The sequence below is a fragment of the Lolium perenne genome, chromosome 4, assembly GCF_019359855.2.
Source record: "Lolium perenne isolate Kyuss_39 chromosome 4, Kyuss_2.0, whole genome shotgun sequence".
In the NCBI taxonomy this organism is placed as follows: Eukaryota; Viridiplantae; Streptophyta; class Magnoliopsida; order Poales; family Poaceae; genus Lolium; species Lolium perenne.
This window is the reverse complement of record NC_067247.2, coordinates 336,701,086-336,720,193: the sequence shown is the minus strand read 5'-3', so window position 1 is coordinate 336,720,193 and position 19,108 is coordinate 336,701,086. Positions and strand designations below refer to the sequence as shown.

Below are 19,108 nucleotides of genomic sequence, written 5' to 3'. Positions count from 1 at the left end.
TGGGCAACATTTGTGAAGACGATCTCCAACCCTAGCACCCCCAAACTTTGCGAGTTTGTCAAGAAACAAGAAGCTTGCCGAAAAGACGTCGAGCGAGCATTTGGTGTCCTACATGCAGAGATTTGCTGTCGTCCGGTTCCCGCTATGACTTGGTCCAAAGATCAGATGTGGGAGGTGATGAACTGCTGTGTGTGTGCCTACACAACATGATTATTGAAGATGAGCGAAAGCATCCGGTTCCTCCTGGTGAGCAAGAAGCACCATATGAGAGAGAGGTCCTCTTGCACAGCCTAATCACCAAGTGCCTCCATCATGGGCCGCCTTCATTGCTATGCGCCAGGAGATTCGAGACTCTACAATGCACCATTTCTTGCAAGATGATCTGGTGGAGCACATATGGAGGCTCCGAGGCAACGCCAACGCCGACGCCAACTAGTCTGTCTTAATTTGTTTGAAAAATTGTGAAATTTGTGTGCTTCATTTGTTTCAGCACTTGTTAAACATTATCTTTGTTATCGCCGAATTTGTTTCAGCAATTTTCGTCCTCTTGTTTGCCGAACTTGTTAAATTTTATGTTGAATTTGTTTGAAATATGTCAAATGGTCGAGGTTGGGGGTTTCCTGCCGGGGGGACGGCTGGAACTTCGGCGCTCCCCACGCCAAAACTTCATCCAATCCGGACGAAAATTTCGCCGGATTTGGGCGTGGGGAGCGCCAACGAGTGGGGATGCTCTAATACCTCTATCCCGTGCAGATTCTGCCGGTGGCGTCACTACGTATGAAATGTTACAGTAAGTACAACTCTGATGTTTAATACAGTATTATCTGTTACCACTCATTTGATCCATGAGGTAGCAAACGCTGCGTTTCAGCGATAGAGGTGCGCTTGGCCAGAGTAAAAAGAAAAATTGCACGGAGTAATATAAAAAGGCAAACGCAGGATTGATCGCAAATCATCTCATTGTGCCAACGCCCATCATTGCGTCCGCAGGTAAAATAATATTCCTATACCAGCAACTGTGATACAAGAAGAATTCTTAGAAACATGAAGACAAGAACCAGGCTAAAATAATATACTGCTCCATTTGGAAATTGGAATCCAGTAGCCAAAACACTGCTAGCAATAGATAAACCCATATACAACTCTTAGATTTGTACTCCTGCGCTGATCCTCACTACACTGCTTAAAAGTATCATCTGGATAAGGACGAGTTGCATATAGTATCCCTGCGAGGGGTATCCCGGAAACAGAATGGGCCTCGCGATTCCTTTGGCCTGGTACTGGCAAAACATGCTAATTAGACTGCAGAGTGATAGTCGAACTCGATGAAGCACCCGATGCATCAATCAACAAATCAGTAATATGTGGCAGCGGCGCCGTAGTATGGCTGAGGAGCTGCCGCAGGTTGCTGAGGGTAAGCAGCTACTGGTGCCGGTGTCGGTGCTGGTGCGGCTACTGGTGCTGCCACTGGCATTGCTGCAGGTTGTGCATAGCTTTGCTGCGGGTACGCCTACAATATTTTCACCATGACATTCATCAGTTGGATTTCTTACGGCAGATTAAAAAAATAGTAGTAGAGAGAATATGGAAAGCTCACTGGACAAATGAGTATTAAGGTGCAAGAGGAAATGGTGAATTATAGTCAAATATCAGCAAGTCCAAACAAATAAAGTAATGAAAACCATTACATAGGATAGTGGAGAAAAACACTCTATGACATTGAACAATCTGCATATAACAGAAACTACAGCTAGTGTAGCAAATTTGGTTATTCTAGGTAGACAACTACCTCGCACTTAAAAAAAAGTGAATAAATGGTTCCAAACAACCAACTTGAGGTGATTATGCAACACAACGCATAAGTTGCTGTCAGTTGATAATAGGTTCATGTACTACTTCGTCTGTTTGCACTGAATGAGGCGGTAGAATGTGGAAGGAATCTTCTACAGGATTAACTTCCAAAATAATAAAATAATTCAATTCTCAACCAACCATGTGCATAAATACAGGTGCATGTAAATGTTTCTAGAAAAAACTGTATGTATGACTAAATATGACCTTAATTTCCAGAAGTATTTTGCGAATGTTGGAGGAAAGAAGATTCGGTACCTGAGGTGGGTATGTAGAAGGATAGGCACCATAAGCTGCCGCTTGAGGAGCAGATTGGGGCATTTGATGGCTGTAGTCATACGCTCCATATGCAGGATAAGTGGCCTGTCCAACACATATAGTTAAGTATAACACTACAGAAACAGTAAAAACTATAGGTCACAGAAGTAGTACAATGAGATCTAAATCTCTTTGTTTTATTGAGGATTCCAGGATCATGAGAATTCCAAGACGCGGTAAAAAGAAGTAGCATAGGAATGAGAAGCAAATCATATGTTTAAACAAAAGAAGCAAGTGATGGGAAGAAGTTGACAAAATCAACATCTTCTAATGTTGACCGACAACATGAAGAACATTATTTTAGCTGCATGTTTGGGGAAAGATTGACCTAAAAGCAAAAAAAAAAAAAAAAAACAAGAAAAAAAAAAAAAACAAGAAAAATAACCGCTATGATCCATGACCTGAAAGATCTAGCGGTTCTAAGTTCTAGCCCAGGCAAAACAACAACAATGACCCATTTTTCTTCTTCCTCCCTGTTTGATTTATTTAATTTTCAACCCCATTATCCAAATACGTTCACAAAAGAATGCATAAAATAGTAAAACATGTAAGTAATAACCAACCTGCGGTGGATAAGCAGCCCCCCATTGCTGCGCTGATGATTCAGAAGTTGCAGGCCAAACTGGAGGATTATGAGCATTAGGATCAGTTCCCGTGAATGGTTGGGCGCCATCTCCAGTTTTGGCCATTTTTTCTCTGTCAGACATGGCAGCATCGTCTGCTTTCCGTTTCTTTGATGGCAGAATGCTCCTTTTCCGTGAGAAAAGAACAGTATGCCGAGTTGTAGCCTTCTTGATTGACTGTGCATCTCCAAAGGTATCCAGAAACTGTAAGCAATTTGCAAATGTATCAGTAAAGCTGTAAGGATGGTTACGTTACATAGAACTGTTAGGCAAAAGTCGTATAAATTTATCTTCTGCCCACGACTCACACGTGTAAGATGAAACAGATACTCATTTAAGTATCTGAAGTACATATTATTGTTCTCTTTAAGCATACCTCTAAGAATATGGAAGATATTTCTTCTTTGTCGCTTAAACTTGCCAACTCTCCTTGAGTTGGAGTTGGCTCAGGTGTAAGGAACTTCTCTACCAGTGAATCTAAGAAATCAATGCGCTTTTCAGATGGAAAGACCGACTCAAGAAAGATGACAGCCTGCAGAAAAATAAAATAAACAGTGGCCAAATTAGATTGGATCAAAGATGGTATACAAGAAAAATAAAGGTGGCTAAATGAAACAATTCAGATAGATTTCATAAGCAATAACCTCAAGAATTGATTTAGTCATGTTAACTAGCCCGTGCAGTCCAGATGAGATGTCCTTTGCCTTTTCGAAGTCACGGACCTACACATTTTGCAGAATACATCAAATTTCCTAAACCAAAACAAAAATATATAGAAGAGAAGATAAAAAAGGAAAAAGGAAACGACTTCAACCAGCTACTCATTTTGATTAAAGAAATGTGATTCCTAGCTCAAAGACAAATTGGAGTCTTTAGATTGTTCAGCATATGCCAAATGAAGTACTCCCTCAGTCCCGTAAAGGAAATTCGGATGTATATACATCCGAATTTATAGAAATCTAAGACATCCTTTACGGGACTGAGGGACTTGTTCTTTTAATTGGTATGAGCACACTTAAACTGCACAAAAGCACTGGTCTTTCCAATATGCATGTTCAATCAACAATGTCACATGTTCAAATGGCAAATTTTAGACAGGTATATAAAATTACTAGTTATACAAACATGATCCTAGTCTTTCGATGAAACACCCACCATGTACAAGAAACGTGAGTACTGAATCAGCAATGTTGGCAAAAGCTGGCTCTGCTCCTTTTCCTTTTCAACAGCTATGGCTTTCTCATAAACTAGGCAAGCAGATTCTTTATCTCCCTGCGTGGAAATAAGAGGAAACAATGAACTCTTGAACACTGAAAAAAAAAAGCAACAAGACCACTTTTTGTTTGAAGAGGTGGGGATATACCAGCCGGTGCTCCATATTGGCATGCTTCACAATGGCTTCGAGGAAGCCAGGATATAACTCTGAGTGAAGGTGCTGATATTCTGCACGTGCTCCAGCACTATCGCCATTTAGCTCCTTGAATCTTGCACTAAACAGATGGATCTCTGTCTGCTTCTGTTACAAGTAATAAAGAAATAGAATGTAGCTGTCAGGAAATGAAGATAGATTATATTATAACCTATATACAAAGTTATGCAGCAGTAAGCGCAGAAAATACACTCATTATCATCAAATTACACATTACTTCCAGGCTCCAATGCAAACAAAAATCTGAAAAAAGATTTCTAATGGCAAAACTGCTGCTAGTACTAATCATGGCAAAGCTTTTGATTTTTTAAATTGAGTTATCAACACATCAATATCAAACAAGATTTCAAAAGGCAAGTCTGCTCAAATAAGTACAGCATTAGTGAACTTATTAGGATAGTGTATACATTATATTTAAAAAACCAATAAACTAAAGTACTTAAGGTATTGTACAAATTTCCCTTTCTTTTTCTCAACAAACATGGAAAATCAAGAAAGTCAAATCATAAAGCTTCGATCTTAAAAACGCAGAACCAATATGTTATGTGACAGTGAAAAATTATGCCATTTGGATCCATGCTGATGAGCTGGTTGATGTGTATGATAAGGAACAGGGTAACAGGGGTAATTAAAGAGTAACAATAGAATATTATTGAGTATAGATCATAATGTATATAATACCTTGACAAACACATGAGTGGCACGAGCAAGAGCATTGTTAGCTAGTTCTAGGCTTTGTCTATCCTCCATGCATTGAACATAGCGGATCCAGAATTCTGAATAGCTAGCACACGCAATAACACATCTTTCATACAGCTTGATAACCTGAAACGGTATAGTTTACCATCAGAAAACAGGCATGACGAGACAAAATGAATACAAAGCGAATTACGAATTATGATATTGACAACAAAAAAGAGAAGTTCACAAGTTACTCCATTAGCTGATTAGGTTGGCCCCTCCAAAAGAAAGGAGGGACCATCCTTGCTCGATAGATAGATGGTTAAGAAGGTGAGCATAAAGCAAATACCTGCATATATGAGATTCAAAATTCAAACAACTGATATTTTGTACCAAATATCATTAACCCAGAACGGCCACTGACAAATGAAAGTTTGGAGTACTTAGCCTCATCGAAACCAAACATTATGTCCACGCTCTATCCTCAATTCAATATCCCATTACAAAGGAAGCTTCGTCCAAATACTAGCCGTAAGCATAGAATGGAGCCCAATAAGACTAGATTGTAAGTTATAAGGTAGCAAGCAATGCATGAAATCTACTAAACGAAAAGGTGACTAAGTGTCGGAATTGCAAAAGCATACCTTATTAATGTCTTCTTCACTCTCGATGAAATCAAGATAGCTGTGCCAATTTTCAAGTTCTGGTTTGTCAAGAGGCCTGACGTGAAAGTATGGTCTTCTAATAGCTTGCTCAAAAACAATAATCTTTGATTCATACTCTTTAGCCTTCTTATACATCTCTTCTCTAACAGAAACATATTTTGCCTTGTCCTCTGCTTCTGTTGAACATGAAATTTCAGGTTCGGCAGTTTTATCTACATCATTCTGATGTGCCTCCCCATCAAGGGCCTGAGCTCTGTTCTCAACAGTAAGACCATATATGGAAGTTTCCTCAGCAGTAAGTATTTCTGATAGGTTCCGTGTCGTGGTTAACTCCTTCAAGCTGAGCAAAATAACGATAAAAATTAGAATCACAAGATTTTACATATTTATTTTCTGTACTATTGTTATATAGTTATGTTCTCAGTAAAAATTGCAAAATTAGAATCCTAGATGGATTAAGAAATACCACGCCAATTGATGTGTTTGTTATATTCTTATTAATCCCCTAACCAGTTAATAAGATTAACTAGTAGCACTTAGAATAGTAATGGTAGTGTACACTAAAAGGTGACAATCCCGAAAACATACTTGAATACTAAAATATACAAACAATGCCAATGAACTCACCAATTAAAGTACCGATCAAGCTGTTGTACAGGATGTTCTAGTATTCTTGTATATATCACAGCCAGATGACTCCATGCCTGAAGTGATTCTTCATACTTGATGTACTCATCCCACAAAGTATTGGAACGAAAATCTGATCCAACATAGGCCAGACCCCGCTCAAACAGTCTGTGGAAAAACAAACAATTAGTTAAGCTAGTGATACAAACATTACTAGAAAATTCAAGAAACGGTCAGTGAATGATTGTCTTGCAGGATCAAACAGTGCTAGCTACATTAGATCCAAAGAGGGACACATTTTTCTTGATAGACATGTTCTAACTTGCGCACAACATGTTTATCTCAAAACGAACCAATTAGCTCATGCATTATTAAATGCGTTAGTAAGAAAACACCTACAGAGATTACAGCTGTCTTGGATCCAAGAAGGCCAAACAAATAGAGCATTTTATGCAGAAAGAAATGGTCATTGCAACTGTGAGACATGCGTGAAGTCCAATATAACGCTACCACGTAGGCACATACAGATTTAAACACATGCACTCTTTAAATGGCCTACACTACCAAATGGACTGAAGATACACAGTGCTAAGATATTATACAGCATTTTATCAGGCCTTCCTGTAAGGTGCTGAGATATTATAAAAGCACTTCTCATTAGGCACTCCAGTATACAGATAACATATTAACGCAATCATTAAAAATAAATTGGACACAAACTAAAGCTGCAAAAGGTTAAAAAAATCATGAAAATAGTCAGTGTATGTACCTTCTGATGATATCTGGGTCGTCGTATGTCGAAATTGCAAACAGACAATAGTTAACCCAAATGTCCACTGAATAAGTAACTGCAAGAACTGCCCGTTCATAAACCTCTATAACTTTACTGACGCCATCAAGATGGCCTTCGTGATCTGCATATTTCTTCCAATACCCAAAGCATAGAGGGAACTCCGCAAGGAATGCGTCATACACTTTGCGTATTTTCAAAATATTGCCCTGAGCAGGAATATACAGAAATATTGCATTAGCTGAAAGTAATTATCAATTTATCATAAAAAATTACATTCTATTTATTGCTTAACATAGATTAAATTTATATTTAGTACACTTAGTCACTTACCGAAACACAAAAATCAAAGATTGACAGACTACGGTAATACAATGATAAGCTTCAAGAAGACTACCAAAACCTTCGATACAGCTACAGGGAACAAGGCTTATGAAATCTACTAGCAAGCATATACTGAGATCCAACATTAAGAGGAGAAAATATATACCTGGCAGCCCTTTTTGGCTGCTAATTGATATGCTAACAGAAACCATGAAGCAAGTGACTATCCATGGCATAACAAAGATTCACATAACTTTGTGGTCGTCTAATTATATATGAATCCAGTATAACAAAAGAAATATCTATTGCATGTATATAACAAAAAAAATGATACGCTGAAGAAAAACAGAGTATTCTGCATAGCAATTTGCACAAAAAGAGAACAATGGATTCACTGGATTGTATGGGAAGGCAAGAATGCAAATTTTGTCACTATCCATGGCATAACAAAGATTCACATAACTTTGTGGTCTTCTAATTATATATGAATCCAGTATAACAGAAGAAATATATATCGCACGTATAACAAGAACTAAAATGACAAGCTGAAGAGAAACGGAGCATTTGCATAAAAATTTGAACAAAAAGAGAATAATTGATTCACTGCATTGTATGGGAAGGCGAAAATCTGAATTTTACCCCGGCAATTCTCTCTGTCTCCTCAATAAGTGCAATCCAAGCATTGAAGTCTAAGCAATCTGCGGTAACAACCTCCCACAACCTAGCCTCCTCTGCTGAAGCTACAGCTGCATAAACGTACGCAACATATTAACAACAAAACAGCAGGGACAGAAACCAGATATATAATAAAGGAAGCTGTAGTCCCAGCAGCAATTACCATCCTCGTAGGATTGCTCGGGAACCATCGGCTCGGCCATCTCGTCAGTGGCGGCACCATTCTCCGCAGCTCCCGCGGCCTGGTAACTCGCCTCCTGGCCAGCGGTCCCGTTCAGGGAGGCGTGCTCGGTTGGATACGCAGATCCGTCAGCCCCCTGAGCTCCATTGTACGCCGAGTCTGGATACTGGACGCCGACGGTCGCGTCAGGGTTCGCAGTCGCCGAGTTCTGGCTGTAAACGCTCGCGTCAGCGTCAGCGCCAGCGCCAGCGGTTGCCGAATCGAGAGCAGGCGCGACGGAGGAGGCCGCGGCGCCGGCCTCTGGATTTGCAGATTCTGGAGCGGCAACGCTCTGGTCCTGCTCCATTGCGCGCGAATTGCAGGAGCGGTGGGGTCGACCTGCCGAGCCCTGGAAGAACGGGAGCGAGAGGCGGGATTAACGCGTGGGAGAAGTAGGCATGTGGATCTGCGGCGAGCAAGTGGCACGCACCGGCGAGTGGACGACGAGCGGCGGCGCGAGGTTGAGGACGGGGAGCGCCGGCGAGCGGGGTCGGGGGTTGGGCGCCGGCGAGCGGGGTCGGGGGTTGGGCGCCGGCGAGTTGGAGAGGGTTAGGGTTGGATCCGAGTGGCGGTGGTGGTGGTGGAGGCGCGGATAGGTGGGCCTTCTACAGACAAGTAGAGCGCTCGTGCGTGACCGGGCAACTCCGTGTCCAACGCTGAGTTGCGATACGGCCCAAATTGCTGCGAGTGGCGGCCCGTTTTGCGTAAGCTCGGAAAACGCAAGTCCTAACGTGATGCGACGACCCGGCCACTTCATTCGTGAAGCTTTTTTCCCTGCTAAGTGGGGCTGGGAAGTTTTTTTAATGAGGCGGCCTCCTGTTTGGTAATAGAGTGGTTTTAAGTTTCTAAAAGAGCATCTTCAGTCGCGCCCTCTAAATCGCCCCTCAAAGCGTGCCGGATCGAGTGTTTGGGATGTATTTTGTTCGTGCCGCGTTTGGGGATGTCGCTCCCCAGTCGCGTCCCCAAAACGCTCTCCCAAAATGAATATTGGTGCACGAAAATAAAGGTTTTCATTCAAATTTGATTATATATTACAAAGTTTGAATGAAAACGGCTAGATTTCATCTAAACCTAGCCTACTGACCGCCCGGCGATGCGTTCGACAGCGTCGATGTCGAACTGCGAATCCGGTGGTGGAGGTGGGGGTGGAGGAGACGACGATGGAGGGAACTGGCCATCACCGGGGCGGTTCATCATTGCGCATTGGTGGTGGAGGAGACGGCGGTGGAGCGACGAGGGGCTATGCTTGTGGCAGAGAAAGGGATACCGGCGGCTGTGATGGCTGCCATTGAGTCGGGAGGGCCTTTTATAGACGCCGGCGTTGGGAAGAAAGCGCTGGAACGCGCGGTGGCGTGCGAACGTCAGCGACGCGTGGAGGCTGCGCAGCACCGACGAGACGTCTCGCCTGCCCCTCCGTCGCCATCAAGGCAAAGATGTCGTCGTGTTTCACTGCGCGCGAATAACTTCCGCCGCGAGGTAGGCGACGGTTAGGTCCAAACTTGAATGAGTCGCTGACGCGTCGGCCCTGCCACTCCCCGCCTCGCTTTTCGGTGTGTTCGGCGTCCCTGGACCGTCCCCTGTGGGGACGGGGACGGCCTCGGGGCGCCGGACACCGTATCGGGCCGCGCCGGACAAAAAGCGACTTTGGGGACTGATAACCCACAAGTATAGGGGATCGCAACAGTCTTCGAGGGAAGTAAAACCCAAATTTATTGATTCGACACAAGGGGAGGTAAAGAATACTTATAAGCCTTAACAACTGAGTCGTCAATTCAGCTGCACCTGGAAAAGTACTAGTAACAGGGGTGATGTGAAAGCAGCAGTAATTTGAGAGCAAAGATAACAAGTAATACGCGATAGCAATAATATGAGAGCAATGGCACCAGAAAATAGTTGATACTACTTCCAATGTCATGTAGAACGAGTATATGATGATGAAAGATGGACCGGGGTTCCCAGCTATCTACACTAGTGCTAACTCTCCAATAACAAGTGTTGGGTGAACAAATTACAGTTGGGCAATTGATAGGATTGAAATAGCATTAAGACAGAACATCAAGATCATTAATTATGTAGGCATGTTTTCCATATATAGTCATACGTGCTCGCAATGAGAAACTTGTACAACATCTTTTATCCTACCAGCCGGTGGCAGCTGGGCCTCTAGGGAATCTACTGGAAATTAAGGTACTCCTTTTAATAGAGCACCGGAGCAAAGCATTAACACTCCGTGAAAACATGTGATCCTCATATCTAAGCCTTCCCCTCCAGTTGTCCCAATTTCTGTCACTTTGGGGTCTTTGGTTCCGGACATAGACATGTGCATACAACTTGTAGATACAATCTAAGCAATAAGTATAGAGCTTAAATCTAAGATCATGCCACTCGGGCCCTAGTGACAAGCATTAAACACAACAAGATTGCAGCAACAATAACTTCACAAACTTTATAGATAGACTAATCATAATGTAACAATCCATCGGATCCCAATAAACGCAACACCGATTACGTCAGATGAATCTCAATCATGTAAGGCAGCTCATGAGATCATTGTATTGAAATACATGGGGGAGAGAATACCAACTAGCTACAGCTAGAACCCGTAGTCCATGGGGGAACTACTCACGGAGCATGATGGAGGCGGTGGCGTTGATGGAGATGGTTTCCGGGGGCACTTCCCCGTCCCGGCAGGGTGCCGGAATTCTGTCCCCCGAATTGGAGTTTCGCGATGGTGGCGGCGCCCCTGGAGTCTTTTTGGAGTTTCGTCAATTCGTATCGCGTTTTTAGGTCGAAAGGGGTCTTATAGGCGAAGAGGCAGCGCAGGAGGGCGCCTGGGGGCTCCTCACAATAGGCTGGCGCGGCCAGGCCTGGGGCCGCGCCGCCTTATTGTGTGGTCGCCCTCTGGCCCGCCTCCGACTCTCCTTCGGTGTTCTGGGGTCTTCCGGGAAAAATAAGATTCTGGGCGTTGATTTCGTCGAATTCCGAGAATATTGCCCGAACAGCCTTTCTGGAACCAAAAACAACAGAAAACAGCAACTGGCCCTTCGGCATCTCGTTAATAGGTTAGTTCCGGAAAATGCATAAAAACATTATAAAGTGCAAGCAAAACATGTAAGTATTGTCATAAAACAAGCATGGAACATCAGAAATTATAGGTACGTTGGAGACGTATCAGGGACGCGGTTGGGAACATTTTTTTTGTCCGGCGCGCCACAAATCGCTTTGGGGGACGGTTTGGGGGACGCGACTGGAGATGCTCTAACATGACTAGATGCAAGTTTCCACTATGGTGAAGGAAGCATCTTCGAGGCAACAGAAAACAATAAATATAGCCAAAAACCCACTTTAAGGAGATTAAGTTGCTCTCCCAAATAGTGTATATCCATGTCCAAAGGGAGGCAAGTTTCAATGTAGCAAAGGACCATAGGGATAGATATTTGCCATCAAGAATCGTGTTGGAGGATGATGGCTCGTTTCTTCTCGAAGCATGTCCTTTGGGCCACATCCATAGCAGTTAAGTCGGCGAGCATGATCCCGCTCTCCGCCGCGAATAACTTGGCCTCTGCGTTAAGCTTTTGGACTTGTAAAGCTTGTTTGGTGATATCGATGAAGGTGACACATGTGGTCTCTTTCTCTCGGCAGCGCTTCTCCTCCCTTTTGACGATGGCCTCCTCCTTCTCGGTACATTACTAGTTCGCGAAATTGGGGAAAAAATGGCGCCTCGTCGATGTCGTACCCTTGTGTTTGTTCCTCGATCCCAGGGCCATCATCCGGGATGAAGCCGCCACCATTGAGCATGACCTGCATGTACGTCTCGTCGTCCTCCGCGAAGTACGCATATGGATCATTGGTCATCACAGGGGGAATGTCAAATGACAATGGAAACGCACGGACGCAGTCATACCTCGTCGTCCGGTGTTGTGAGGGTCAGCGGCATTTCGACGAACAGGTTGATGGGCGCGGGAATGTTCTCCAACGGGATGTCATGGGTCTTCCGGGTACACCATGGCCCCAAATCAGCTCACGTCGGTGACCGATTGAGGTCAAGCTCAGCGGACGGGACCTTCGACAACGAGACGTGGAACAACAGTTGTTGGACCTGCACGACCGAGTAAGGCGAAGACGATGGAAAATGCGATGGTCATCGATGCAGAGGTAGTAGTGCAGCCTGGGAACTTATAGAGCTCGTCAACGAGGCCTGGACATGGCCTCAGAGCGCCTCCCGCTTCAGAATGAGGATGACCTCAGCGACGACCCAAGCTGGGCGTTGGCTTCGGCCTGGATCTCCAATGACATATAAGCGGCCGCCCTTGCTGCAGCGTCAGTAGCAAGATGGACTTCTCTCGCCCTGACGAGGGTGCGCCACGGTTCTTGGTCTGGACCACCCTCTCCTCAATCATCATCTCTTTCTTTGGCACCCTAGCCTTCTGCTTGCGCCTAGCGGCACGATTTTCAGCCGGAGGTGCGGTGGTAGGTGCCAGAGCTGGGGCGGCAGGGTCGACGTCCATGGCGGCGACGACATCCATCACAAAAGTGGGTAGGGTTTTTGGCGCCGACCAATTTCGCGTTTTCTGTAGCGCGTGAAGAAATGGCTTCTATGACACTAGCAGGCGGGCCATATAGGTAGCAGAGGGGGACGCGCGTAGACGCGTTTGATGTGCGTGCCGACGCAATTCGAACCCAAATTTAGGCCAGGTTTGCGATGAGGTGGACAAGCCGATCGCTTTGTGTTTGGTTCGTTTAGGTCGGCTCACTAGAGATGCCCTTAGCCGAACAACAATGGAGTGATGGAGCAAGCAATATAGTTCAAAATTAAGCAATATTTGGAACCAACATCTTTTCTATTGAGTGCTCACGAGCATGTGCTCACCACTGCACTACGTAATAAGAAATACTTGGGAAAAATTGAATAGTATAATTATCTGGCAAAATTTATGAACGGTGAACGAATTAGGAAAATTTCACACGTACTGATTGCCCAAACCAGCTAGTAGAGAAAATCAGTGAAGGTATTGATCCATCAAACCAGCTAATGATTCCTTCAAGCATCACATCTCACAAAAACCTTGGACGTACATAAGTTCAACGCTGAAGAATAATCTGCTAGCTATATATTGTGTGCGCAGCCCACTGTATCATAGTTCGCTGACTTTTCAACTACTTGTAGGATTAGCTCATGTCACACTGCAATTCTGCAAACCAACGGGATGTAACCACTACCAGTGAATGATTTAACTCATCAAACCACTAGATGTAACCGTCAGCGTCCACTAGATGGAGCTGAATTTTCCTTGCAGGAACAGCAGTAGGCATTTCTCCATGCAACAAAATCGGCATACGACGATACGAGCACACATCTCGCTTGATCAAGGCTTCACGCGACCGACAAACGGCAGAGTGCATGATTACAGCAGATAGCAGATAAGTGGGCATGATTAAATATACAAAGGTCGAAAAGGTTCGCTAACAACCTGAGAAGTGTGCCAGAAATACTACGTGGATGGAACTTCCACGCAGAAATTAATCAATAAATGGTTCAAACAAACACATACGAGTGCACGATTTACCGTGCGGCAGGAAGTGGTAGGAGACGAGAATCGTCACCAATACCGGATCTTCAAGGCAGCGCCGGGATGATACTCCTCAAACCCGTTCTTCAACGAAGACGTCAGAGCCTCATCTCTTTCACCCTTGATCCCTATATCGATTTCTCTGAGGCCAGCTGGCAAGTGCTCAATGCCATCTAGTGGACCCTCCACAGACCCACCATTCTCGCAACTACTCGGTATTAACTGGAGACAAAGCCTCTTGAGCACAAGCATAGCACCCGCTTCGAAAGTCAGCAACCGGGCCCGACAATAGAGCTGAAAGTCTTTGAGAGCTTGGAAAGCCATGCCGCTGCCAGGGATGCGCATCCTTTCTTCGAGAGGTTCTTCTGACTCCAACTCGAGATAGACAAGTGATGGCAACCCTGCAAGAATAGCAACACCATCATCCTTCAACCATGTCGCCCTGACCTTGAAACGCAAGCTTTGGAGGTCGCGGAGATGACCAAACCAATTGGGGATCGTCGAAAACACGCAGCCCCACATCTTCATCTCTCGAAGATGGATAGGTGGAGGGGAAAATGTGGTCCAGCCATCCAATTTCTGAGAATCCCAACTTTGCATTCGAAGGATACTGAGGCTGCCGCTTATCCTTTGCAGAGAAGAGCGCAAGACATCCATACGTCATGCCCCTTCCACCAAGTCCTCTCCCATCCATTGAAAGCAAAATCACTTAGGCTGGTCATCTCACCTAGGCCCTCGATATTCTCCACAGAGTTCGCCCAAATATCAAAATCTCGTAGAGTTCGCAGAAGTCTCTATCTGCCAATACGGATACCAAATATTGTATCTACGGGAACAATGAGATGAAACAGCTTGGGCAAACTAGCAGTATCACATGGAAGCTCGGCGGCGCGATAACCTAGATCAAGTGTCTCCAGTTGCTGTAGCATACCAATTTGGCTAGGTAGCTTAATCCTCATACCGCGACCCAATAAAGCAAGCCGTATGCATCTATTGATGTCGGGGCTATGCTCTTTTATCGAAAAATAAAATTTAATTTGGCTAGGTATCTTAATCCTTATACCCCCACCCACCCTTAAGTATCTCAATAGAAACAACATAGACATACCAGTGAGATCTAGCACATCATTTCCGCTAATCTATTTACCTCCGTCCATCGCATTACTTGCCACCGAAGATGTCGACGATGTTGAGCGTGCCATCGAGATCAGCTCCTTGTCGCCTCTAATTCCCACAGACGGCGCCAATTGACAAGGTATCGACTTGTCAATGCCTACGGATTGTAGACTAGGGTTTTCATGGAAGTAGAGGGCAAGTAGATCTCGAGGGTTTCCGCCAGAAAACTACTCGACTGCTAGAAAACTAGGGTTGTATTGACAATGAAATCAATCCTTTCTTCGTCCCTCGACTCCCCCTTATATAGGAGGCGGAGCCGAGGGTTTCGTATTGTACAAGTTACAAACTCTGGGAGACTCTTCGAGTTCGTCCCGTATAGGTTACAAGTCTTTATTCCTAATACAATTCTATCTTTCCATATCGACAGTTAATTGGGCTTCCGGGCTTCGTATTCTTCGAGTCATGGGCCTTCAGTAAACCCCGGGTACCATCTTCGGCAGATCCATTGGGGATGCCTATGTCAGACGTATTTCAGCAATATCAGAGAATTGCAAGAAAACCCTCCAAAAGCATAGACTGATCGAACTTTTGATAATGACCCGTTGACCATTGCTGATGTCACTCTGCACTCTTCACCAGAGCATTGGAGTGAAGCTCTCCGGATATTTCTGTGCATCCCTAACATGGCTTCCAGGTCATTTAGCACATAAATGAAATTATCTTCGTCAACATTGGATCTGATGACATCTAGCATTATATCATGTACTCTGCAGGTCTCCACCTCTCCTTTAGTGTCAGTATCCAGAGGCTGGATCATGCTCCTATTAATAAGCTCATTGAAGTAGCTTATTGCAACATCCTCTGCATCTAGCCCAGGGGTTGGACACACGCAGGGACAGAGACAAGGGGGGACGTGGGGGGGCTGCCCCCCCCCCCCCCCCCTATGCTCACGATTTTCCTTTGAACACAAGCCATGGCAACGCCTTATTTGTGTAATTTTAGCTAGTTCTGCCCCCTCATACTAAGATTGTCCCCGTTTTATTTCATTTCTGGCTCCGTCCCTGGACACACGAAACCTTCTGCTATCCATTGCCTCAATAAATCAACCCTGCTTATCTCGTGGTCCTCTGGATACATGCCAAGATAGAGCAAACATGTCTTAAGATGGTTAGGAAGGTTTCTGAAGCTAAGGTCAAAAATTTGTCTCATCTGATCATGAGTCAGATTTCCATCAAATATGAATCCGAGAGACTTCCTTACATACTCAAATGTTGTCTTTGGTTGATCAGCTAGAAGGCTCGATATACTGATGATAGCAAGTGGCAGACCACCACATTTTCTGAGAATATCTTTTGAAATATCTTCTAATTCAGTAGGGCAGGAATCTTCTGAACCAAATATTCTGCTAAAAAACATTCTTCTTGAATCATGCTCCTTAAGACATTTCATCTTGTAAACACATCCTCTGCTTTTAGAGCAACAAGCTGCAGCAACAGAAGTAATCCTGGTAGTTGTTAGCACTCTACTGCCATGATTATTTTCTGGAAAAGCACATTTAATAATATCACATGCTAACATATCCCATAAATCATCAATTATAATAAAGTACCTGCAAATCACATCACCGTTGAGAACACATAAAGGTCAGTTGATAGTGAGATCTTATAAGCTTGGGAAATTATAGTCCTATTCCCTAAAACCACTAATTCTACGTGTACATGTCAAAACCATGATAATATGTACTATTAATTAGATCTATGTAAATTACATTGTAGACAGTATAACAACCTTTGACGCTCATGCATTCGTTTTGCAATATATGTAATAACTTCCATTTCCTTGTCCTCGCCAGTTCATCATTTAGTTGAACTGGAAAGTAAACAAAGATAATATGTACTCTCACTGGAACAGCGAAACATTTATCAGTGGAGGCCTAACATCCAACTAACTTTAGTGTCTATATTAATTGTGTGAAGCTAAAACTAGTGCTTATAATGCAAATGTATTACTAGTATGGAGGCTTAATACGCCAACAGTTCCACAGATCACAAAGGGCAAAATGAATTACTCTCACACGGGGTAAGCGATTTGTCGGACGTCAATTGATTTGATCTTGTTCACTTCCCTATTCCCTCCCCCCACAGGCCACACAACCTCAACGGCTAGTGTTCTCGGACCACTCACGGGCGCGTTCTTCCCAACCCACTCCAGAGACAACCTCACCGAAAGTGCCACACGTGCACTAGCGCCAACTGCACCAACAAGGACTGGCTGACCTACCTCCTAGTGTATGGTCAGGCTTCCACTACGGCACTGGCTCTTTCCCTACCAGTTCAAGGACAACACTGATCTCAGTAGCTAGCTAGTTCTACTGATTTTTTTACTCATTTAGAATTGGTTGTTGCTTCAGTGTTATAAATATGAGTATTCCAGTATTGAAATACAATTAAAATCAAATCCGTAAGGGTAAAATTTGCAAAACATTTATACCCTCTTTCTTCGAAGGAGTTTGATTTTACTGAGATATACCATAATCTTGGCAAGTTTCAAGGTGGTTTGAGCTGTATGCAAAGTTACATCGGGAAATATAGAACCTCTTTCATTCTATAAAAAATGTTCATAGTCCAATATTACAGTGGACTAATTCATTTTATATGTGACAATTCTCTAACAGAGACATATATGTCCTAACCTTTAAGGAACATGCTATGGTTGCGCTGGAAATGGTTATTTCGAAATGATTTATCTAAAAAGACTTTAAGAGTGCAGAACTTGCTATTGTATTTTGGTAAAAGTGTGTATTCCTACAATGAAATACACATAATAAAATGTTACCTTTTATTCAATAAATACTCTCTGATATTTCTAACCACATCATCAAAGCTGCTATTTTGAGACGACTGTTGTCGAGTAAGCTTCAACAATAAATTTTGGAGAAGCCTTGGTATATCAGGCTTTAGAGATACTGATACAAATGCATGACTGGTAAATTGCCCTTCGATCTTGCGGCACACTTCACTGGCAAGGGTGGTATTTCCGAGACCTCCAAATCCCACAATAGAAGCCACCTTTAGCTCTTGACCTTGATCCATAAACAACTCAATAAGCTCATCTCTGGGGGTTTCAATACCCACGAGACCAGCCGCATCCACAAAAATAGCGAGTGCTCGTGGATCAATATGGACAATACTGGTTGTAGGGTTGTACTCATCAAGCGTGTACCTTATGCGCCGCTCATGCACTTGAAGTACACGAGCCTCAATCCTGTTGATCTTGTTGGCGATTTGATGACGCACCTTGAGCTTCTTAAAGCGCTCAGCAGTCTTCTTGAGAAACCCAGTGGTTGCACCTTTTACTTCAAGGTCATGCATGAAGTCATCGATGCAGTCTTCAATATCATAGGACATCTCCCTCACTTGGTCTCTCCACACCTTAGCCTGAACATCAAGCTCGTCCATTGCTGCCAGCTTTACAAGAAGAGCATTCATGCTACTCAACTCTTCATGAAGGGACACAACCTTATTCCGCACGCCTTTGAGCTTCCGATACTCATCCCCCATCAGGGTACTAAGATTCTCAAGGAGGGAGTTCATCACACCCGTTGAAGCGCTTGCTAACACGATTGATAGGGCCATATCCCTGTAAAACATAAAGATTGGTTAAGGAAGTGGATGTACAACTTAGCCATCCAGGTTCAAGTCTCCAGGGACGCAGATTTAGGTTCTTATAATTTCAAAAAAAAATCACTGTAGTGGCTTCCCCTATAGTATTCCTTTCAAAAAAAAACATAACAAAACTAGCTTAGAAATTTATAGAGATTTCCCAAATTCTTACGAGTAGACCTAGAAAAAAAATTAAGGATGAGAGACTAAAGGTAATTGTATGCAAAACTACTGCAGCAGATTCTAACCAGGGCCATAATGTTTGCAAATATGTTATGCCCTTGCAGAAACCATAAACATTGAAAATATCACGAAGTAAACATCATGATTTGAAGACAAAAGTAACCTTAATTTACTTGTGTCACCCACTGAAGCCACTCAAAAGTACCTCACAGACGATAGTAGGTGACCTGAGCTTTGAACTCAGGTCTTGGGAAGCCAATATTTGATTTCCTTTGTGGTCACCACCTGATCACCGGAAACAAATTCTCTTCACGTTTAAGGAGTAAGAAAGACTGCAGGAGAAGACAGAATTTTGTGAAGCACCATGCTAGATT

The 19,108-nt window shown here is 43.6% G+C and overlaps 1 protein-coding gene and 1 pseudogene across 1 annotated transcript; both read right to left on the bottom strand.

The window, feature by feature from the left end:
• Positions 1 to 941: 941 nt before the first annotated feature.
• Positions 942 to 8,793, bottom strand: LOC127296562 (pre-mRNA-processing factor 39-1). The gene is made up of 14 exons (XM_051326680.2): positions 8,634 to 8,793; positions 8,147 to 8,552; positions 7,948 to 8,054; positions 6,964 to 7,193; positions 6,195 to 6,362; positions 5,547 to 5,907; positions 4,903 to 5,046; positions 4,156 to 4,308; positions 3,948 to 4,064; positions 3,437 to 3,514; positions 3,169 to 3,324; positions 2,733 to 2,996; positions 2,110 to 2,214; positions 942 to 1,510 (listed from the first exon to the last, which is right to left on the bottom strand). The coding sequence occupies exons 2-14, from the start codon at positions 8,508 to 8,510 to the stop codon at positions 1,355 to 1,357; spliced, it is 2,403 nt and encodes an 800-aa protein (XP_051182640.1). The 5' UTR covers positions 8,511 to 8,552; positions 8,634 to 8,793; the 3' UTR covers positions 942 to 1,354.
• Positions 8,794 to 13,423: 4,630 nt separating this feature from the next.
• Positions 13,424 to 18,524, bottom strand: LOC127347905 (disease resistance protein RGA5-like; annotated as a pseudogene).
• Positions 18,525 to 19,108: the final 584 nt, after the last annotated feature.